The sequence below is a fragment of the Nylanderia fulva genome, unplaced genomic scaffold, assembly GCF_048542155.1.
Source record: "Nylanderia fulva isolate GAGA-0341 unplaced genomic scaffold, ASM4854215v1 Scaffold29, whole genome shotgun sequence".
Classification (NCBI taxonomy): Eukaryota; Metazoa; Arthropoda; class Insecta; order Hymenoptera; family Formicidae; genus Nylanderia; species Nylanderia fulva.
The window spans coordinates 847589-871713 of NW_028190358.1; the positions used below are offsets into that span (position 1 = coordinate 847589).

The 24125-nt window shown below is 35.8% G+C and overlaps 6 protein-coding genes and 1 pseudogene across 6 annotated transcripts; 2 read left to right on the forward strand and 5 right to left on the reverse strand.

The window, feature by feature from the left end:
- LOC146722663 (arylalkylamine N-acetyltransferase-like 2) lies at positions 1-1364 on the reverse strand. The gene is made up of 3 exons (XM_085484022.1): positions 1338-1364; positions 699-1195; positions 1-223 (listed from the first exon to the last, which is right to left on the reverse strand). Exons 1-3 carry the CDS (start codon positions 1362-1364, stop codon positions 1-3), a joined length of 747 nt encoding a protein of 248 aa, XP_085340148.1.
- Positions 1365-3569: 2205 nt separating this feature from the next.
- On the reverse strand, positions 3570-4569 carry LOC146722664 (uncharacterized; annotated as a pseudogene).
- A 748-nt stretch (positions 4570-5317) lies between these two features.
- Positions 5318-6779, forward strand: LOC146722665 (uncharacterized). Its single transcript, XM_085484024.1, has 2 exons — positions 5318-6131; positions 6304-6779. The coding sequence occupies exons 1-2, from the start codon at positions 5318-5320 to the stop codon at positions 6777-6779; spliced, it is 1290 nt and encodes a 429-aa protein (XP_085340150.1).
- Positions 6780-7746: 967 nt separating this feature from the next.
- Positions 7747-8484, reverse strand: LOC114933162 (uncharacterized). The gene has a single exon (XM_029305647.1). It carries the CDS (start codon positions 8482-8484, stop codon positions 7747-7749), a length of 738 nt encoding a protein of 245 aa, XP_029161480.1.
- A 1315-nt stretch (positions 8485-9799) lies between these two features.
- On the forward strand, positions 9800-10564 carry LOC114933159 (uncharacterized). The gene has a single exon (XM_029305641.1). The coding sequence runs from the start codon at positions 9800-9802 to the stop codon at positions 10562-10564; it is 765 nt and encodes a 254-aa protein (XP_029161474.1).
- Positions 10565-15203: 4639 nt separating this feature from the next.
- Positions 15204-16087, reverse strand: LOC114933158 (uncharacterized). Its single transcript, XM_029305640.2, has one exon. The coding sequence runs from the start codon at positions 16085-16087 to the stop codon at positions 15236-15238; it is 852 nt and encodes a 283-aa protein (XP_029161473.1). The 3' UTR covers positions 15204-15235.
- Positions 16088-21523: 5436 nt separating this feature from the next.
- LOC114933133 (uncharacterized) lies at positions 21524-23843 on the reverse strand. The gene is made up of 3 exons (XM_029305615.2): positions 23493-23843; positions 22889-23128; positions 21524-21969 (listed from the first exon to the last, which is right to left on the reverse strand). Exons 1-3 carry the CDS (start codon positions 23722-23724, stop codon positions 21737-21739), a joined length of 705 nt encoding a protein of 234 aa, XP_029161448.2. The 5' UTR covers positions 23725-23843; the 3' UTR covers positions 21524-21736.
- Between the last annotated feature and the right edge of the window lie 282 nt (positions 23844-24125).

A 24125-nucleotide genomic window follows, 5' to 3' on the forward strand; every position in this document is an offset into this window, starting at 1 on the left:
CTAAGTTTTCTTTTCACGTATTTTTGGCACTGAAGTCGTCTTACATTTATTATACGGTAGGCAATAATCTTTACAAAAAGTAACTTGATCAATGTAAATCTGCACTTCAGTATGTGGCTCCTTAATATACTCAAAAATGAGTTTGTCGTCCTTCACGTACTGACTGAATGGAATTGTACATACTTGCTTCCATCCAAAACCTTTCGCGATTCGTGCGATATAGCTGGAATCGATATATTAAGCAATATTAGATTTTTTATTAATCTCTACAATATATATCAATTTTATTTTATATCTTATATGATCCATCTATGCAATTCGCATAATATATGATCGCAGGAAAACGATATTCGATATCAGTGTCGAACAATGTGTTCATATGTTGAAAAACGCATCAAGTTATCGTATATTATACCAGTCTTAATAAACTCGATCGTTATTCTTTTAATATGACAGGAAGCCATATATCAGCTGCCGTGCTACCTTCACCGGGGCAAATTTAAATTACGAGGCAACACAGTTTCACTGAACGTGCGACGTGTGATGAATAGAGTCCGGGCGTTGATGCGAGCCCGGCGTAGCGTCGCGAAAATTATTCAAGATCCGTTCGAGGCGAGAGAACCGCGCCGAAACGACTGGCATTCCCTACGTGTCTATAACCTCAACCAGAATTCCACGGTCAAGCTAGTCGAACTCACCTATTGGTGCAGTCAACACGGAACAATCGATAGCCGCAATCGCGCGCGAGATACCAGCTATCTAGCATAAGCTTTCTGGCAATACCCCGGTTCCGGAAGTCCGGTTCGACCGCGAGATAGCTGCACTCGAAGATCTTGAGAACGCAGTAACGCTTCCAGAGATTTGGCTTGCGGGTCACGTAAGCCCCGAACTCGATCACGTCGCGAGTCGGCCCGCATTCACAACACCTAGCGAACTCGACGAACTTGTCGGGATCCCAAGGACAGGAGCCAGCGTTCACCGCGGCGCCCACGATACAATTGTCCTGTCCCTCGGCGATTATCGTCATACCCTCACGAAGCTCGTGGTACATAAGTTTTAGCAACGACGGCGCGGGCTCCTGCTGGTCCAAACCCATGTTCACCATGACTGGGTCGTGTTTGAAGAACGCGTCGCTCATGAAAGTCATTACTCTGTCGTAGTCCACCGGCAAAGCCAATCGTGTCTTGTATAATGGCTGATGATGTTACGAATACATGAATATATGTTACACGAATTTTTGCGTCAATAAAATAAATAGAAAATTCAATTATTAAGAATTTAAGTGTTTAGCGAGAGCAACTCATAGAAAATGTTAGATCTATCAAATTCATGTTTACATTTTTGACGAGTTCCATGTTAGACATTGCTATTTCTCTGTAATATTATGATAAAGGTTAGTCAAACTTACGGTATAGTTTGCTGTATAATTTCGCACCCCAATGCGCATATAATATTCTTGATTTCTAAGTATTCCAAAATATGATCCGTATTCCATGCACTTAGTGACACGACGTGTCCATTTCCATAAAATCGATGTCATGTCGATATGTCATCGATGATTTTAGGATATATATAAGGCTTAATCTTACTTTATTTTTTAAGTATAGTATAATACTAATTCTCTCCAATTTTTACGTCATTTATTTAAAAACAAATTAAAAATTATATATTTTCTATTTTCACATATTAAATATTTTTTATAGTTCTGCCATCTTGCTATGATAACAGCATATTTCATATCATTGAAGAATTTCAAAACAAGCGCCACTAGAAATAACATAATCGCTAATAAATTTTTCTATTTTTTATTGGTTGGATTTTTCTGAGGGAAGATAAATCGGTGACAATAAACTACCGCGGAAAGACGATCAGATCCCCGAAATCAGCCGTTCTTGGAAAATCACACGAGCGCATCGGACGTGTGACAGTCAAATAAAAAGGAAGGAAAGCAAGATACGAGGCGAACGTCCGCTTTCGCGAAGGATTGGAGATTATCAGAAGATAAATTGCATTTCTTTTCGTAGTAAAACGTCGCCATCGAGGCAAACCGTCAGATTTACTTCTTTGACATAAATTATCCGGGGAAGCTGTGACGTTCGTTACTTAGGCGTTGAGCTTTCGCGAGAGAGAATCTTGAACTACCAGCAAAATATCGAAATGAAAGACTAAGTAATTAATTAATGTTTACTTCTGTAAGTTTCATACTCTAGCTGACGGAAATTCGCACGAGATAGCTCGAAGAAAGAATACATTTTTCTACTTCCGTTAAGAATTCCGTGCGCGGGGTAAAACTTAACGTCGTCGTTCCGCAGTTTCTGGAAGACTAGGTCGGACGATAACTCAAACACGGCTCTATTCATTCATGGCCGTTGTACGAAGTGATATGGGTGGCAGCTTGCAGAGCGGCACCTGATTTATGTATTCGCGCCGCGTTCCACCGCTTCCGATATACATGCGCCTTCATATAGAGATTCGTATATACATAAACGGGCAGATACATATAATACAACCGCGAAGGATGTGCACGTACATGCATACGACGATGCGTATACGCGAGGGTGTAGTTTACACGCGGAATACTATATATACGTACGTACATACGCGGCGCTCGCGCAGATACGTATGCGAGGACGGTAGGTGCCGCGGCTTATTGTTGATGAATGCGGGGAACCCGAGCTCACTGAGCCACGAAGGGGATGCGGGCTTTATGTGTATATCGTAGTCAGACTACGGCGGGAATGGAAGGAGCGGAGAGAGAGCGATAGGTATACGTTACCGAAGTGGAATGGCCCCGCGTATGGTTCCTCCAGCGAAACCCGTAATGAGAACGCGCGGAGATACAACGATACCCGTATACATACAATATATACATATATATATATATATATATATATATGCATCAATTATGTGCCTTGATTCTCAGCCGGACCATACGCGAAAGATTGCAATTTATCGGCGCAACAATACGGGCATTATTAATATCCATTAACCAGCCCAGGGTGCCTCATCGCCCGGTTGCGTAAATAAAAGTAAGATCGTCGGTGTTGTGATGAATTGAGACGAACGAGAAAGGAAATTTATTCGAAGCAAAGATCAGTAAAAAATAAATTCAAAAGCTAGAATAATGGATATAATAAAATTATATCAAACTGTAAAAGGAGAAAACAGAATTATAAAGAATTTGAATAATTTTAAAATAGAAAACAATACATTTTTTGTCAATTGATTTAATATTAAAATAAAAAAATCAACATAACGTAATAATAAATGTACAAACAAGGTTCGCGCGCTTTTATTTAATTTTATATTTTATAAATGCACAATGCGCACGTATATAAAAGATATGACGTGAAATACAATGAAAATATGCATATTTAAATACATGAATATAAATAAATGCACATTAAATATATTGTACATTTAAACACGTCCGCACGTTTGGACATTTTTAAATTTCTCTCCTTAAAATCAATAGTCCTCCTACAATCGTCACTCACACAAACGCTGCACACTTGCCGAGCTGTCATTGCTGAAAGCGAACTTTCAACCCTTCGCTAAGCCAGTCTGCTTTATGAATCCGTCAAAGTTCTCGAAGAATCCATCCTAGCGTGACCTTGGGCTTCTCGGTCGTCTTCTCTCGTCTTTTTCGAACTTACCCCACTCGTTGGCTTCCACATCGACTAATCTCGAACGGTTGCCCTTGCCTTTCGCGTACGTGTCTCCGGTGGCGGTGCGTTTCTCGTGCTTCTCAAAATGTTCGCTCTGACGATCATCGTCGTGAGAATCGGCGTCTTTCTCGAATTCATCCTCGCGATAAACGTGATATCCGACGGCGTTACGAGTCTTCTCGCGACCATTTCCTGCTTTGTAAATATCTTTCTTTCTTTTTACAACTTTTTCTTCACGCTTCTTCGCACGATCCTCATTTTCGAAATGACTCATCTTTCTCGCACCGGAAGCCGCGACATCCCCGCTGCTCTTCTCGCTCTTCTGCCTCAAATCATCCTTTAAATCTACCTCGCGAACGCGGAGGTAACTCTCGTTACCGCGATCATTCCTCGCAATCTGCTTCTCATGCTTCGACGCGGCATAATGCGCATCGCGATTTCGACCAAATCCACCGAATTCACCGAAATCCTCGTCATCGTTTATCATCAAAGCTCGTAATGTCGCGCTCTCGCGAACCGAAGTGCCGGTTTGCGGTTTTGCGAATGCAAACTCCATGTGGGTGACTCCAGGCGGCTTCACGCCCTTATAACCGCGCGGCAGCATCTCTGCCTCCGGTTCTGTGATCAAAGGTAATAGGGCCGGATTGCTCTTCGCTCTTGTAGTGATCGCTCTTAACGGGCTATTCTCCTCGAACTTCTCCGCACTATCCTCGTGGAATTCGAACGATTTAGTCGCAGGTGTCTCTTTCTCGAAGCTATCGTCGGTCGATGCCGAATCGTACAATCTCGAGCTGTTAATGTGCATTTTGTTCGATCGATCTTTCGCCGGATACGCGCAAACACAGAGCACAACATAGGCAGCATAGCAACCTGCTCTGAACCATTTTTCACAGGCCTTCATTTGTTAAGTTTGCTGGTCTTAATTTTATATATGCAATTTAAATCGAAATTATATGTATTCTTGGGATAAATCGATTTGGTACGACTGTTTGGACAGAGAGGAATTTCTTATGTAATACGAATCATGCAAACGCGCTGGCACACACTGTAATGACAGCGCAATAATACCAGCTCTTTTATATCGCGTGGCAACCGCTCGACCGAACCAGAGATCACTGTCGATTTCACATGGCCTTATGGTGTATCTAGCGTAGCGTATAGCCAATTCAAGATCACAGCAGTGACGGTTTACGATGCTGGCTAATCAGCGATGCAAAACAAATTCGCGGGATTAGATTGGAATTTTAGAGAGCAGAAGCTTGAGAAATACGCGTTCGTCAGAATCTCAAAAATTAACTGCATTATCTGTCGAATAACTTGGCAATTTAAATTCTATTTTTTTTTTTCACTAAATCTTGATTTTTAAACCGTCACCCGTGATTTCGATTAATCAACGAAATATCCTTCGCCAAATTATTACGCAAAATCGAGGACTCTTGCCTAATGTCGGCGAAAGAAATATATCGTAAATAGCATGCTGTGCTGTGTACTTGAAGCATCGGCACGACCTCCGCGACGGAAGGAAAACGTCCTTCCAACGTATGTATATAAGACAATAACGCGGACGAACGGATACGACAGTGTCCGAACAATTGAGGCAGGAGACGATAATAGCGATTATTATCCGGCGCGTTGTTTACGAGAACGCCATGATCGCGAGTTTAATGATGATGCTGCTCGCCAGCGCACGCGGCACTAGTGCATCACCGACGGCGCATACGATGATGATCTCCAAGATGAGAATAGCCGATCTCGAGACTTCAGCCGGCGAATATGCGTACAATCAGCAAACGGGCCTTCCGGCCTCGTACGTGCGATACACCAATCACGGAAGCGGACGTTACTACCATGCACCGACGCCGGTACATTACGTCGACGGTAGTTCTGCACCTGTTGCGCCCGCCATTTCTGAAACTGCGTTGTCGCACGAACCTGTTCTGCTCGCATATACGACTGCGAAGCGCGAAATTGTACCGTACACGTCGCGCCAGCCTTACCCACGCGACGGATTCATTAATTATACCACGGGCCAATTAGCGAAATACGCGCAGCCGCTTCAACCGCCTGAGCTGATTGCTCGCGCGCCGTATTATTATACGCCGAGCTTATTTAAATCAGACGGAACGAGCGCGGAAACTATTAATAGAAGGGATGATAAGGAGAACGTGGAGAATGAAAAAGATGATTATGACAAGGATGACGATGAGAGTGATGACGGTGATAAGGAGGACGATAAAGGTCACGCGACGGTGAATCGTAAGAAAGCAGTTGATTTTATAGCGACTCATCTTTTTCACGACCTCGACAACCCTCGGCCAAATATCGACGTTTCCCTCGAACTCGGCGAAAAGTATTCTAACGGGCAGAATTCTGCTCATGGAGAAAAGGGTGACAAAGGGTACGACAAACGAATAGAATTTGACATAGGTGAACGCGAGCAGCATGATAAAAGCAGGCAACAAGGTAGATTTTTGTTTATTTTTTTAATAGACGTTTATTGAATTTTTCAATATATAAGTTTAGATATTTATATTTCTGCTTTATATGTATATATATATATATATATATATATATATATATATACATATGTATACATATATAACAGAACGAAATTACTTTTTGTTGAATCTTTCAGAACATTATGATATTGAAAGTGAGAACAAAAAAGGGTACAGCGACGTGGCCGGAAATTATGGACGCTACGATGAGATTGAGAATGGTGAGAAGGGTAGCAGCTATGGGCAAACGTCGTACCACAAAAAGGGCCAAAAAACCAGCGGCTTTCATAAAGTCTACCACAAGGATGAATATAAAAAACATACCGATTTCTATGACGAAAGCCACAAGAAAGGTTATTTCGACAAGCACGCTACTGCTGACGAACATCATAATGCCGCCGAGGGTAATTTCAAGAAAGGCGGACATCATGAATCTGAATTCGATTATCGAAATAGTGGAGAGAAAGCATTTCGCGATAAAGAGCGTACACAGAATCGCGATCAGGGTTATAATAAGACAAAAGGTGAAAATTCTTTTCATAATAATTATGAGAATTATGACTTCGATGCAGATAGACGCTTAATTAAAAAACATAGAAATGAGGAAAGCTAGTTAACAGTGTTGAATGATATAATAGAACCTTTAATGCTAATGCAATTTATCTATTATGATTTTATATGTATATTTGATTATAATTTGTAAAACGTGATAAAATAAAAAAAGAATTTATAATCGAATATTTTCATGAGACAGAGGTTTTCAGCCTATATCATGTTAAACATGTATTGACAGTGTCGATTGTGAATAATGTGCTTGTAACAGAATTATATTTTGTAATTAAGAATCAACATTGCAAATATAATTGAGATATAGATTTTTGGGATAAATGTAGTTAATAAATTTATAATATTAATTTATATTACATATTTCTGCATAATATAATCATAGATATATAATTGAGAGAGATCAATTTGATTTAAATTAGATTGTTCAGAAATGATCATTAAAGATACATCATTAAAGATACATAATTTTCAAAGAACGCGTAATAAAACAAAAACTGCGACAATTGCATCATCGAATGCGGTAACTGCCCGATATTACGGTTTTATGGAAATAGTATGTAACGAGAGACCATATTTTCTTTTGACAGCTGCTGCGCCGCAGAGAAGCGTGGCTGATGTAGCACAAAACATAAAACTTCACTAAATTATTACGACAGTTACCGATTTCGCGACACGCGTTACGGTTGCACAGTGTGCAAATAATTCAAATTTCATTTTATGTCCCATATACAATACATGTTATAGTATTGTAAGAGTCTGATTAATGCAAGCTATTACGTGTTGGTGAGAACATGTGCCGGCATAAGAAAAATGATGATTTAATAAATGTGCGTGATATATTTTACAGTTAATTGACATAATATTACGATATAGCATGAAAGAATGTATAAATAATATGTAATAAATCTGTTGGAAAAATTTATTTTTCTCGTCGAAACGTACAACAATTAATGTAGCGTGACAAACGCCACTCAACAAGCAGTAGGAGCGAAATGATGAGTCTCGTATTTATATCAATGTCCCTTTTTGAATCCCCAATGCTTGTGATCTTCGTGACCGCCCTTTTTGCCATGATGGGAATGATGATGATGATGTTCCTCGTGATCGCCATGGCTCTTATGACCTTTATGATCATGATGATGATGTCCCTTTTCATGATGACCTTTCTTGCCATAATCATCCTCGTGATGATGATGATCATGGTGGCCTTTTTTAAAGTGACCGCCCTTCTTATGCCCGTGTTCATGATGATGGCCACCGTGTTCTTCATGATGACCATGATCATGATGTTCATCGAAGAATTTCTTATCTTTCTTAAACTCATCGAGTTTGTGAACCTCGTGGTGTCCCTTTGTACTGTGACCCTTGCCGAAATGTCCTTTCTCATGGAACTTGTGACCCTTCTCACCTTTCTCGCCCTTGTGATGTTCGCCGTAGTAACCGTCATCGTGATGATGATGCTTCTTATGGCCATCTTCTTCGTGAAAATGTCCGGAATGTCCCTCTTTGTCGTGATGTCCCTTTTCTCCTTTCTCGTGATGATGGTGCGACTTGTATCCTTTGTCGCCTTTTCCGCCATGTTTGTGATGATGATCGGAATGATGCTCTTCTCCATGCCCGCTCTCGTGATGATGACCAGAAGCGGCTACCTGCAGATCGTCGTAATAAGCCCTCGGGATCTCACGTGCGGTAGTCACGCAATAAGAGGCGATGCACGTTGCCAGCAGGCAAATCGCCGCCAATCTGCTCATCGTGGCGTATTTATCCTCGTTTAATCCAATATCAACGAGAGGTGTTTAACTTCGCCGCCGTGATCGGTAGGTATGATTAAATCGCTCGCCCCGCTCGGATTATATATCGATCGCAGGATAATCGATATGAGGGTAAGCTCTTTCGTGGCTTATTACGTCGTTGCGAAAGCAACGTTTCCTTAACCTGTTTAAACTGTAATGCGGATTTCAATAAACCCGCGACTATCGCTTAGATCGTTACGTAATTTAATTGAAATCGTTGTCCTGCTTACCAAACTATGTCTGTGCAGCCTAAATAACGCGTTTTTATTGTCCTACCAAACCGCAGCATATTGATTTTCAACAGCTTTAATTTATTCCTATAACTGATGGAAATTTATACGATTAATATATTTTTTACGAAGATAAACACAAAAATATAATATATAGCTAAATATCATTATTGAGAATAGCACGATAAAAATACTGCTTTCGATCAGATTTGACAGAACAGATAAATTCAGCAATAAAAGTCGTCCTGATTTATACTGTGCATCTCGTTTTGTCAATCGTTAACCGCTAAATTTATCTGCTGATAAATTCTAACTTAATCTAGATATTTTAAATGTGAGATTTACTTTTAATTAAGTTTAAACTAATTCAATTTTTGGGTTTTTGTAATTTATTTTTTAGCAGTACAAAATGAATTTGTACAAAATATTGTTTCTTTTATTATTCGGTAATATATTTTTTCATTAGTTCGAAAATGTGTTTTTAAAACATTTGTTGTTTTATTAAAAATTATTTCATTAAAAATTTATATTTAAAACATTAATTTTATTTTATTAAAATGTGATTTAGGTATATATTGTAGAATTTTATCTTCTTTTTTAAACATATGTGTATGTGTATATTACATATATTGCAATTTAATATTGTTTAATATTTTATTTTTCACAAAGTTTTAATATATACCTTATAAATACACGTAATTAAACATATTTTATATATTTTTTTTATATAATAATACGATCTGTTTTTTTCTCTTCTGCTTTATACTAACAGTAAAAGCATAAAAGTAATATTGTTTTGCTCTCTTAAGTAATCCCAGATTGACAACAATTCTCTACAACTAATAGTGCATTTAAGCAACAGTGTACAGTATAGGACAAATGTTTTGCGAAATACTAGCCCAGTATTGTGAGAGAGACTAAACAAGAGCTAAAGAACGAAAGCGATTACGTACAAAGCATTAGTGAAACCACAGGTATATAAGCTTTGCTTTAAAGATTGTTAGTCAGTCAATTGTACTCGTTGGTCCTACGAGAGAACCAACATGGCTAAATACATAGGTCCATGCTTGCTCCTTGTAACGACTGTGATATGCATGGTCATTGCCGTATCTTCGGCGCGAGATGTCCGAAGTATGACAGATTTAGAGATGGCCGGTACTCACCATCATGGCCATCATCATGAACACGGCGGAGGTCACGAACATCATTCGCATCATTTTGGAGAACATGGTGAAAAAGGTCACAAGGGCCATAAAGGTCATCATCATCACGAAAAGGGAGAACATGGTCACCATGGCAAAGAACATCATGAAGGTCACCATCACGAGCATGGCGGCCACAAGAAAGGTCATCACGATGAGCATGACGAGCACGGTAGTCATCACGAGCACGGACACGGACATAAAAAATCGAAATTTGGCCATGGAAAAGGCCATAAGAAGGGCGAGAAGACTCACGGTTATCACCATAAATCACACAAAGATGAATTCCACAAAGAACACAAATTCTACGATGATTTCCACAAAGGCGGTCACCATGAGAAACATGGCGATCATCACGAGCATCATCACGGAAAGGAAGGCCATCATAAGAAAGGTGGGCATCATCATTCCGGCCATCATGAGGATCATCATGGTAAAAAAGGTCACCATGATAAAGGGCATTACGATGAGGATCATCATGGTCATCATGGCAAACATGGTCACGAAGAACATCATCATCATCATGAGGATTACGGAAAGAAGAGCGAACATCATGGAGGCAAAAAGCATGGTTTTTCGAGCGGTCATCATGGTCATCATCATTAATCATGCAAAAGTTATTAATTTGATGAAATATAAACAGAATAAATTTTTATCGTTTGTTTCCTTCTTTGTTTTATTAATTATTTTTAAGATATCGAATAATTATAAATTTACTTCGTTATTGAAAAATTAAAATGTTTAGAACAATGCTTGAATGTATTATTTCCTTTAATAATTCCTATATACGCCCATAACATAAAATAGCTTTATGTAATATTTATATTGGCATAAAGACACACTTTAACTTCTTGTATTAAAACATAATATTATCGTTCTATTGTTATATATGTGTGATGAAAATATATGTCTTTTGCATAGAAATGTAATATATGTAAATCTTATTTTCCATTCAATTTGATAGTTTTATGTCAAAAATATTTACTACAATATTTATTACTACATATAATATACATATACATATTTATTATTAAAGCACATACATCATATAATATATATTTTTATTAATATTTTTAAATCCAAGAATTAAGTATTATTTAATATCCGTATTATTCAGAATTAACTAAACCAAATTTTAAAAAATTTTATCTTTGATAAAATACAAATAAGCATATTAATAGATAATATATTTCCTTTATCATATTAAAAAAAACTGTGTAAATTTGTATAATCTTTTTTAATATTTACGTATATTTTTACATGAAATTTAAATGTACAATGAATTAAGAATAACTTAAGGATGAGTATTTTAAAAATAAAAGTCTTAAAGATTTTTTAAAAATGAGTCAATTTTAAATATTAAATTTTGACTATTAAAATGTAAAATATTTTCTCATCTTTGTTAAAACTTGAAACTTGTGAAATCATTTAAAAATTTATAGAAATATATAAAGTATACGCGATGTATAAAATTATACTGCTAACTAGGAAAAGGTTAATAATGTATGAATCTGTGTCAGATTATATAAATGAAAACTTGTATAGCTCTGTACTGTAATGAAAGTATTTATTTTAATAGATTTATATTTGATTTCAATTTATACAATAAAAAACAATATTGACACAATATAACTTTTTATTATATGTCAATTCAATCTATCAAAAATTGATAGAGAAAGTTCAATCAAAATATCGAGTAATTGGTTTATATAATTTTAAACAACTAGTAGATTATATAATAGAATCGATATGTATGTTATAAAAACGAATATATTTGAATAAATAACATTTACATTGTACAAGATTTGAAAAGTTTGTGCTTTTAATTTATTATAATAATTTATTATAGTTTTTAATGTAATGTAAAAACTTTCTTTATAAAGATCGATTATTAGTGCAGCATTTGACATTTTATTAATTATAATATATGTGTAATTTATTATCTCGGAAAGAAATGATATTTCCATATAATATTTATATAAATATAAATCAATAATTAGCCAATTTTTTTCAAATAAGATTTACTGCTTTTTTATAGTTTAAATGGACATACATATATTGAGAGTGATGCAATTTATCAACATACCTGAAATCATTGCTGTTAATAAAAATTCCTATATCCGATAGCCTATTTCTATTTATCAAATTCCAATATTAAGCAGCATTAAATTCGACGTTGGGTATAATGCATTCTCGAATAGTATATAAATATAAAGCATATTGTCGTGGTATCACGTACTTATCTTATATTTCGTACAATAAATATTTCCTAGAATACACTATGACTCATCTATTACGCTCATTATCTTGTAAATGTAAATCCGATTGCAATAATGATATATGCAAATATAAAAAAATAATGTACAATATTTTCGACTAAAATGTATCATTTATTAGTGCTTTCAATTGCTTTAAAACGACTTTGCGATTGCGACAGCTATTTACTGGCTTATATATACATATGTATACGTTTGATATATTATAAAAACGAAGACGAAACGGGAGCATAGGATCTACTATCGTATTCACTCCGCCGCGAATTTGATTAACGATCTGACGCTGTAGCGAATGAGCTCGTCATTTCCATGGCGTCCGTCCGAATTGAATTCCGGCATCCCGGACGCGGATTAACGGGCCTTTATGCACTTCTTTACTGCCACGTACGATGCAGCGGGTGTTCAGGGGTCGGTGCGAGGCTATTCTCCGCCGGAGATTGCATGCGCGCGCGGCAACGAACCTACTTGAAATGCTCCGCCATGTGACAATTCCGGCGGCCGACGAAAGGGTCCAGCCATTGTTTCGGCTCGTAATGCATGTGGGGGTAGTTTAATTAATGTAATTGAAGTAGCCATGGCGCGAAAAAAAAAAGGAGAAACACGAAACGCTCGTATAAGAAGTACGCACGACGGAGCGTTGTTCTGTGATTCTGCGTACTTTCATGGAAGCAGAATAATCGCCCTATTCGACCAAATTAATGAGAGGCTCAGGAACACGTGACATTTGCATTGCACTTCTGCGAGTCAGACTAGGAGGCGAAATAAAGGGATTTTTCACATTGTCTTTCGTATTTTTGTAAAACAAAATATTCTCGAGTCATTTGCATTTCTTTAAACTAATTATACATATTAGATATAACATAATAAAAATAAGGTATTTCTTACGAAAAAGTATATAAATAGGAACAAAAAATACACAAGAGTTATTTAATATATTGTTACTGAAAACTAGTTAAGCGAGCTGCGCCCTGAATTCGGAGTACCTTTAATAAAATTTTCACGAAGCCGAAGCAACCTCTCGAATAATAAATGACTTGCGAGCTACAGTCGTATAATGAAAACTGCATCATCCGACCGCGCAAGAAATCCTTTGACGACATAAGCTGCTAGATTAAATATTTGGATTAAGCTTATCTTGTTGGCGTATTCATTGTATCGCGCTAAAAACCAAGATATAATCAAGTTTGTTCATAATCAAAGCTTTACGCCATCAACAGCACGTATATAAATGAGAATTCTTAATCCGTTTATACGTGAAACATCGAGCAACACAGATGTAAGCAGATTGAAAAATTTTATTTACCTGTGTATCAATTTTTAATCATTTTATTTTACTTTTTTCAAAGAACACTTTTATTTAGTAAAGATACTTACTAATATGTATATTCTATATAAAAATTCAATATTTTTATTAATAAACTTAATTATTTAATTATATAATTATTTAATTAATAAATTTATAAATTATTTAAACTACGTAAATTAACAACAAAAAATTTTTCATGTAGTAATTTTTAATAAAATACCTTTATATATATGTATGTATATATATAATTAATTGTTTATAAATTATATGTACAAAGATATATTTGCACATTCTAAAATCTACATTGATTAATCGATAAATAATGAGCGCTAGTTATGTATGCACATTTGCAGGAGACAATTTACATTAAATAATATGTATGTTTTCGACGGCCTGCACCGGCTAGTTAAATTGTCATAATGCAGCAATATAATGGAAATAAGCATGAGAGATCGAGAGAGATTGAAAGAGAAATTAACCATTAAGATATCAAATTTTTATAAAATTATTTGTGTAAAACCATCAGTATTTATTTTTTATAAAAATTAAAATGGCATGTATTGATCTGAAAAAAGGTAACGATATGAAAAATGCGTAATATATGGAATACATTATTTTTAAATATCACTATAAGTTGCATACAGTGTAACTCATCTTTATTTTGTAAATAATCTTAATAATATTACAGAAATATTTACATTTCTATATAATCAATAATGTAATATTATATTGCATAGTATTGTATGAGATAACATTGCATTGTATATATACGGTATTTACCTAGAAATTTAACGGTGTCAACTTGCAACGCGCGTTCCTGCTGCACATTAATATCCGGTAATCAATTCAATCAGCTGGCCAATCGATTAACCTCAATTATTGGCGCATTAATGATCTGTACTATATGTGACATTAAAATTCATACTACGATGAAATTGCTAGTATATTACTCTTGCTCAACAATAGAGATACTATGTTGAAAATATTTTAATTGTACAGTAAACTAATTTATGCACGCTTCAAATGAAACTGATCAGTCATTGCTCGTTCACAAAAAAAAAATAATATTGACACGAAACATATGCCATTTACAAAATAAACCTTTTATTTAATCGATCTAATTTTTAATCAGATTGATGATAATTACATGTGACGTTAACGATGTGAGATTTTTTAGTTATTTTGAAAGTAATATCCTCAATTATATATACCATTACACATTTGTTCTCGCGCAATCATTATTTTTATCAATAAACGGAAGCACAAGACGCCAGGAAATGGCAAAATTACTTTAGTTGGGAAGTGGTAAAAGGCCGCTAAGAAAAACGATGGCAATAAATCGTGGGGAATCGATAAGGCGTAATATCACGCTGCCGTCTTGACTGTAATGTAGCTGCTGGGACAAATATGAGCTGGGGAGAAACTTATTTGCCACATTAAGACTGGAGAAAGAAAAACCAATGAGAGAGAAAGAGAGGAAGTCTCATACAACTAAACAATTTCTTTGCGCGTATAAGTATATTCGCGCATAATTATATTATATAAAGAACAATACAAAATATTTGAAAATATACATTCATACAATGCCGTTTCGTCGTTAATCTTGTCTGAAGTAAATATAATAACTGTAGAACAAGCGATATATATGTATATATTTCAAGCGATTTTTTATCTATAATACTTGAGTCTACAATTCTAATGTCCTTTCTTATAACCGTATTTTTTTCCGGAATGATGATCGCCTTTCTTGCCATATCCATCGTGATGAGAATGGTGCTCCTCGTGACCGTGTTTGCCATGGTGACCCTTGTGCTCCTCATCGTGATGACCTTTGTCATGATGGCCCTTTTTGCCATGATGATCCTCGTGATAACCGGAATGATGATGACCACCCTTTTTATGATTACCTTCCTTCTTCTCGTGATGACCATGAAAGTCACCGTGCTTCTCATGATGTCCGCCCTTATGATAATCATCGTAAAACTTATGCTCTTTATGATATTCGTCTTTGTGGAACTTATTGTGGTAACCCTTCGTCTTATGACCCTTCTTATGGCCCTTTTTCTCGCCGAACTTGCCGCCCTTATGACCTTTTTCGCCTTCGTGATGTTCGCCATACTTTTCGTGCTCGTCGTGATGACCTTTCTTTTTGCCACCATGTTCCTCATGATGACCAGAATGATGCTCCTTATCGTGCTTACCGCTATCGCTTTCATCGTGATGATGATGACTCTTGTATCCCTTCTCACCTTTTCCACCATGATCCTCGTGATGATGAGATTCATGTTTATGACCACCACCGGATTCATGATGATGCCCTTTTTTATGTTCAGTCGCTGCCGTTTCGAGATCACCTACCTCTGCGACTGGCGATGACACTACGATTGGCTCTAAATGACTTACATGACCGTCATCGTTTTTTTCTCGCACATCACGCCGACTGATACGCGATTCCGCACTGACCAGTTCTCGGGCGTGACACGTTGGATGTAACGCGAACAAACATATTGCTATGAATGGCAAAAATAGCATCGTACCTCGCACCATCTCGATCGCACCCGGTTTCGATCGGACTGATGCTCGACGTTACAACGGTTGACACTTAAATATCGATGGTCCATCTACTTCCGCCATGACACGGCCGGCTGTTTCCGCCAAGTCCACTTTCATCCGCACGACCGCAAGTGTTCCTAAATTTCGTTCCAATCTCCATTGACACTGGTGCGGTGAGCAGGCACACGGTTTCACACTTTTTCGCATCGCTGCACATTGCATTTATTTTACTACAATATTTCGTCGCGCCGTCTATCTCGTAATATCCATACAATCGGGTGTTAAAATATTATTTGTCGAGTCAGCTTATTGCAATTTCTTGTTCTTTCTGTGAAATCACATAACAAATTAATTCGTTTATATTCTTCCAATGATATTTATATTTAAAATTAACAGCTTTTAATACACGAATATTTTAGATAATTTTTTATTGTACTAATCGTTCTTTCGATACACCGCGTAAACGCAATATCTGCGCATAAAGTTGTATTCAACATCAGGAAGAACTTTCCATTATCACTTTTTCCATGATCGGTCTGCCGCAGGAACAATATTACGGAAATTTCTAGACCGCAACAGATCACATTATTCTCTTTATTTCGAATTATTCCTTCTCTCATTTGTAATCAATATTTACGTTTTAGATATATTTCAATTAAAATTAAAAGGAAAATATGATTATTTTTAAAATTTATTTTCTCTTCTTTTTCATGCAGAGGGATCTCTTGTTTTGTAATATAAATATAAAACAAAAAGGCTCTGATATATAAATACAAATTCACATAGGTAGCGGATTAATAAGAGCGAGATGCAGAAATTCAGCGCGCTCTAATTTGTTTCATTCTTGTACGTATAATTTCTTCGAGAATTTGTTAATTAATTGAATCGCACGGATATCGAATTTGACAAAGTGTCTCTCACTTTTTTCAGATAATAGCTATTAATTTATAAAATGTTAAATTTCGGTCAGCTTCAAGCTGACATGAATGGCCCAAATATCTATTTTGAATCAAAGTGGCATTCGGTTGTCCAACACATGCGCGCGTTCGATCAACACCTCGCGTAACGGCATATGACCTCAATCGATATTTGAAGTTAAGTACCCTAGCAGATGCTCGCGCAATCATTTTAATTAACGTTATGACGTACAAATACAGATATGCATATGTCACTCTGTGTATACCGTAGATGCGTTTTGTTGTCACAACGCGCGTGTCGTTGCGCTCCCCGGCTCATCGATAAGCTGTCTAATTTCACCATTAATCCTATTACCTGCGACATAAATTCGCTTCTCGTAAACACAGCGCCATTTATAACGTCATAAGCCAAAAACAATTTATTGAGTTTTACAGACGTCGGCGACGCGTATATCACCGCTCGGCGTTCGTTGCGCGGGTCGTTTCGCTAACTCTTGACCCATTTGTTCCAACATTCCTGACGGTTTTATTAGATGATCTCGAAAAAACCATCGAAAAACGTAGAAATAACGACCTCCCTAGTCTTAATCTTCCACCCATTTTATTCCAACACTGTATACGATATTCGATAAAATTAGAATTTCGAACGAAAGGTTGCAAATAGTATTCTGCGCTGACGAAATAGTTTCTCTAACACGTAGTAGAGCTTTCTGACAAGACAGAATAAGCAAACGACGTCGTATGTAAAATAACGAGTTTTTAAACTAGAAAACCGCGACATACCATGATCGTCGATGCTGATCTCCCTTGCAAATTCAAAGTGTCGGCCACAAATTCGCACTCTGAAATACTGATCGATAGATTCTGACCCTTTACAATCTTACTTGGCAACCGTCCTAGATTGAAGATTGGCTCTTACCGGTGTTGGGAGGCGCGCTGCATAATCAAGATAAAGATTGGTTACTGCCCAGTTTCGGCGAGGATCCCCTTTTAGACAGAGGGAAAACCAAGGGTTCTGCCAAGTTCGATTTCGACTCGGTATCGTCGTAACGGAGATTAGATTAGGTGGCATCGCCGTAGACCTCAGTTCAGATGGAAAGATTGCTTTGTAAGCAGATCCGGAGTCAACGTCGGACCATCCATATCGTCCGCCTCTTCGTTTAGTCAATAAGCGGGGAGGCGCGGCTTCAATTAGAGTCTAAAATATACCATTGAAATCTTTATGTACGGGCAAAGCACGGTAGAGTGTTGTAAATCGGAGCATGGTTCGTTGACTTCCCAAGCATTTCAACGTCGCTCTCGTTTTTCTGCCCCGGAATAGTAATGTAATGATCAAAATCTGAAAAGTTCTCAGAAATAACTTTTATAATTAGAAATTCAAACATCTCATTACATTTGTCGTTCTTATTAAAATATTAATATAGATGTCTCTCATAACTGATCTAAGAGTCTTGACGTGTTGTCAAACCGATACTATGTTTGTTCTTCACATCTTAAAATTATAATTTTATTTTTATTTTCACAAATCACTTGATAAGGACTCAAAAAAGGGTCGAAACGTTGTGATTTAATAAATAATATTTGCCAGTACGGTCGAGAGACTAGTCTTACTTTTTTTTTTAATTCTGTCTGGCGATTCTCAAATATCTATACGTTTTTATTAATATAGATATTAATCGTAATATTATCAATATTACAAAGATATAATACTTGTATTATAATGTAATAATAGTGATACTACAAAATAAAAGTATTCTATTGCTTATAGTAATTTTTCAATCTTATAAGCTAAATATCAAGAGCTAAGATTCAGAGAAAAAATTAAAAATATTTAAGACATTATTATGCCACAAAAACTGGAACTTTAAATTTTTTATTAATTTTATTAAAATAATCAATAAGAAGAAAAAATAAGCATTACAAATATTGTCAATTCTACGTCGTTAACTTATGACTTATAAGGTGTGCAATCAGTTGATGGAATCGTTTGGTCCGACTCACTTAATCCAACGTCCAAACTATCTCACATTGAAGTCTTACCCTCACACACCATCTTTCCTTCTTCTTTTCTTCCTTTTCGTTCCTTTCATGCCGTTCTCCGCGCGTAGAGTATTCTTTCTCTCCCATAGAGTATTCTTGCATGTTGAATAAAACCGTCAGGCTATACGCCGACGAACAAAAAGACCTCGCGCTGGTTTCTGGGTTGCTAATGAAATTGTTTTCTAATTTAAACCCGGAGAGGCCATTCGATGTAGCTACCATTCTATGGTCAAGAGACCCCAAAAGCTGCGAGCTTTTCGGACGATAGCCGTGAGAGAACTGACAGTAATAGTCTGTAATTCGAGCTCCACCTTTGCTTTGTTTGCCTCTTAAATTCGTTTATACAGGCAAATAGTTGGTATTTTCAACTGATCCGTTATCGCAATATTCGCTAATTGCATGTGAAAATGTGTGGGAGTGACGAAATAAGAACATATCGCAGCAAAATTTTTTAATGGAACAAGCTAATAGAGAAGAGAGAGATTTTATTAATAATATCTCTACATGTATTACTTAAATGTAGATCCAATAATAAAAAATATAGCCGATTAAATTTGGATTTGATAATGGCTTTTTATTAAGGTAAAAAACCATTATCAAATATGAAACTATAATATAATCCAATGTAAAGCAAAATTTTATACATACATATATATATATATATATATATATATATATATATACATACATACACATATTTCTACATATTTTTCTAAATTCTTTTTTATTAAATGCAGCAGAAGAACAGAAATGTAAAAATTATGTAATAAAATATTAGCAAATTTTAACACTAAAACTAGATTGCACAAATTCTTGAAATTGATGGAATATGTAAATTGATGGCAACACAATAATTCTGTGTCACGCATAGCGTTAAAATGATAATTATCTCAAACAATTAACAGATCGATTTTCCACTATGAGGATGGGTAACCACCTGGAAAAGTTCGTCATAAATAATTACAAAATGCAGGTTCATAAATGTTACACACACTTTGTATTAGAGCTAACTATTAGAGCTAAAATATATACACAACGAGACACGATTCTTGCGTGACGAAAAGCACTTTTTAACATACACTCGCGTTTTTATCGTCTTCTGTCAGTTGGAACCATACTGTGTCGGCGATTAGTCGTATCTATCGTATGCCAACCGAGTGGCAGTATCTGCAATCTAGCACGGTTCCAAACCATTGCCATTAAGCGCACAATTAAATCTGGATATCTATAATTGTAGCGGAACTTTGAAAACTTATTTGCTTTTCGAACAAATCGCAAAACTGACATAAACAAGTTGCAAACTCATACAAAATACAAAGCATATAGCTGAGATTTAAAGATATACAGATAGTAAATTCTTGACTCCCTCAAATAATATTAAATCTGAAATTAGATTTATAAGCTTTGCGACAAACGTACCAAATTATACTCGCACATTCTCACGCGAATGAGTTAAATGGCAATTTAATTAATTAGGATATAGTTAGTATAATAAATATCACGTTGCGGTGATCCGATGTAATTTATTTAAAAATTGAACACTATATATAGCTTCGCTAATAACCACCTAAAAATCACATTATTAAGAATTAAGTGGCGTGTCTAGACTATTGTTGATATCAAATCTATTTCTTCTCCACGAAAGAAAGAAAACTTTCGCCTCTCTCTCTCTCTCTCTCTCTCTCGTTATATTTTCCTCCCCCATTAAAGAAATTACATTTCTTTAGAATCTAATTGAATCAGCGACTCTGCGCAAAATGTGAACGTATTGGTTTTTACGCATTTTTAAGTAATTGGCAAGATTAAACGAGATGCGCTTTCGATGAAAAAATGAAGCATTTAACGAGTTAACGTTTCGACGGACGAACGGATATGCATCCATCCATGCTGTGAGAACGAACTATTTGCATACAACGCGAAACATACCCCAGAATGGATTAGCTGTTGATAATCGATCATGCACGGGCATTGCTAATGTAACGAGTTTCACCAGGCGGTAATTTTGAACGTACGCTCGTACTTTCGCGATCGATTCCAAACGCGAAAGCGTAACGGCAAATTTCATAATGGAAACACTGTTATAATATTAATCTAGCGTTCAATATATTTGCCTGGCAGCAGTACTCTACCTTATTTACGTTATTTTGATACGATGTTTTGCAAAATAATCGTTGCTATTGCTTCTTTTAATTAAAGATTGTTTTATAATTACAATTGTAAGTTAAAAATCAATTGTGTAGAAATAATCGCATCAAATAAATACCGCTTGAAACTTGATAATCGTGATGTGCGTTTTGAGCATTCACAATCAAATAAAGTTAACATACATGTAGGTATAATGTACGATAAATTTATTAGTCAAACATTAACTTTTATTATTGTAAACTACCGTATATATCATTAACATTATTATTACTATATCTCTATATTACTATCTACAATGCATTTGCAAATGCAATAATTGTTTGTAATATAAAAGAAAATATATGTCCACATATTATATTGTTTTCATTTTCGAAAATGAATGATTTGTGCATATACATACACACGTAATTTTAAATAGATATTATATAGGGCAGGATTAAGAATCGCCAAACAAAACTCTAGAATTTGGGTAAAATATTAAAATAAATTTTTTTAAATAAAATTAGTATAGGTACATATCTCTCATCATAATTAGTAATGATTAATGATCTTCTTCGTCATCGCTATTGGAGTTATAAGAGCTATGTGTTTCGTAAGATCGCTCATCGCCATCTCCAGAGGAATAATTTTCGCTATGACTATAAGATTCCGGCTCTTTATCCGTGTAGTGGCCACTATAGTGATCTCCATCGTCGCTTTCAGAATAATGCGAATATTCGCCTCCTTCACTGTGATCTCCCTCGCCACCCATATAGTCTGTATCGACCATAGTACCTATAAAAGTTTTCATATCGCATTAAACACAATTTATGAAGAACAGTTTCGCGTTATCCGCAGCAGCCACTTCAAATTCGAATTCAAACAAGTGTTAGGTTTCCATACTTATGGACAGTCGGGTTTCTACGACTCTACATGTCAGTTTTATTAGATATATTGCAACTTTTAGAAATTATTTTTTCGTATATATTAACAAAAATAATAATTTATCTATATACATACTATAATATTGTTTCTAAAATAAATAACATAAATTGTATAACGTCAAAACTTTCCATCTTTTTTTATTCTGTGTCTTGTTACGTTAATATATGTTGATAATTATATAATTATACAATATACTAATTAAATGCTCTTTAATTCAAATAAAATATTACACATATAAAAGGCTAATAAGAGCAGAAGTAATATTACGGTTATAAAAACTAATTTATTACATTTAATCAATATATACTGATCGAAACAATAAAGTTTAAATTAATATAAAATTATAAAAATAATCTCGAAAGTTAAAACAAATGAAAAAGCGAACGTTTCGATCCAATTTTTCGGATCTTCTTCAGCGCAGTACACAAAGCAAATTAAAATCACAAAAGTCTAAATATTTAACGTATAAAAGTCTAATAAACATATTTAAACGCGGTTACATCAATAAACAAAATAAAACGTCGTAAGATTAACATTAAGATGATTCTCACTAATCCATCACATTTACGCAACTGTGGGAAGCGCTCCTCTTTAGTTTTCTGACTACGAGGTTGGCAGGTGTTAAAATATAAAACATTAATCGCATCATATATTTATGATGTGACAGTATTTTAATTGTAACAGTAACAAAAGTGACGCCAGTGTAACCCTTATGTCAGTAGAACGGCTCAGAGGAAACTAAATAATTATAATTTAACAATTTTTTTACCTGCGCCCTCGTGATCGTGATTCTTCTTCTGTTTTTGACGTTTCTCACTGTTATTGTCAGCGAAATCTTTGCCCCAGCTGGTTTGCGTCTCGAATTCGTATTTGTCGCCGTCTTGTTTGTGGAAGGTGTCGAGAGCCTTGTAGCCTTGATCACCTTTACCGTAGGTTTCCTTCAAGTAACCCTTCTCACCCTCCGCATCACTTCCGTAGGTTCTGTAGTAACCACCCTCGTCTGATTTGCCTAAAACCGCATTGTTGCCCGTCCTTGTTATGCTTAACAAGACATCTAACGTGTTCATGAAATTCAACATTCGACAATAAACGTTAATCCGTTTATTTCAAGAAAAGAGAAGGATATACACTAAATAGAAGAGAATAATACAATGCACATACCATAAGAAAATAATACGATATATTTCTCTTAGATGGAATATTTTTGTTCTCATCGATTTTCCTATAATAGTTGCACATACACCAGTATCCGATAATTTATTTATTTATTTATTTATTTAATATTCTCTAACTTTCATTAGAAGTATAGCATTATTTTAAGTATAACATTATCGTATATTTTTTTAGTAAAAAATAATTCACTAAGAACATACCAGATGCATTTTTCATGTGTTTTTTAGTGTCTCGTGATTTCGGTGCGTTACCGACGCTCATTAAATCCTCTACTTCCGTAGCGACTTTTAATGGCGCCGGTTGACGTATCTCGCGGATAAATGAGCCAACGGCAGCGACATCGTCTTCGACAGCCTCGTAAATGATAGGTCTGGCCAAGGTGTTGCAAACAAGCAGGTGCGGAAGCAATGACACAAACAGTTTCCAATACATCTTGCAGAATTACTTTAATCTCGTCGGTCTCGACGATTCCTTGTCTGTTCAATCTATCTCGCCGAATCTTTTATATCGCTCCCACTTTCTCAATCTAGATAAAATTCTTCAGACGGATACAATAGACTTACTATAGAATTGCGTATATATTTGTATCGATCTCGCAAGTTGTTATTGTGGCTGATCGTTTAAAGTGGCAATTTGATTTGCACCTCGCGCCTAAGTTTCATAACATCTTCCGCAGTGAACGTCACCGAAAAAAGAGAATTTTTTAAGATTTTAAGATCGATTGTCCGCACCACGATCGTTGTTTCACCGTTTAAGAAATTGGAAAGAATCGATCACGATTGTGTCATTCAATCATCTTATGTAAAGGCATCTTTTCGTCATCAAGAAAGTCA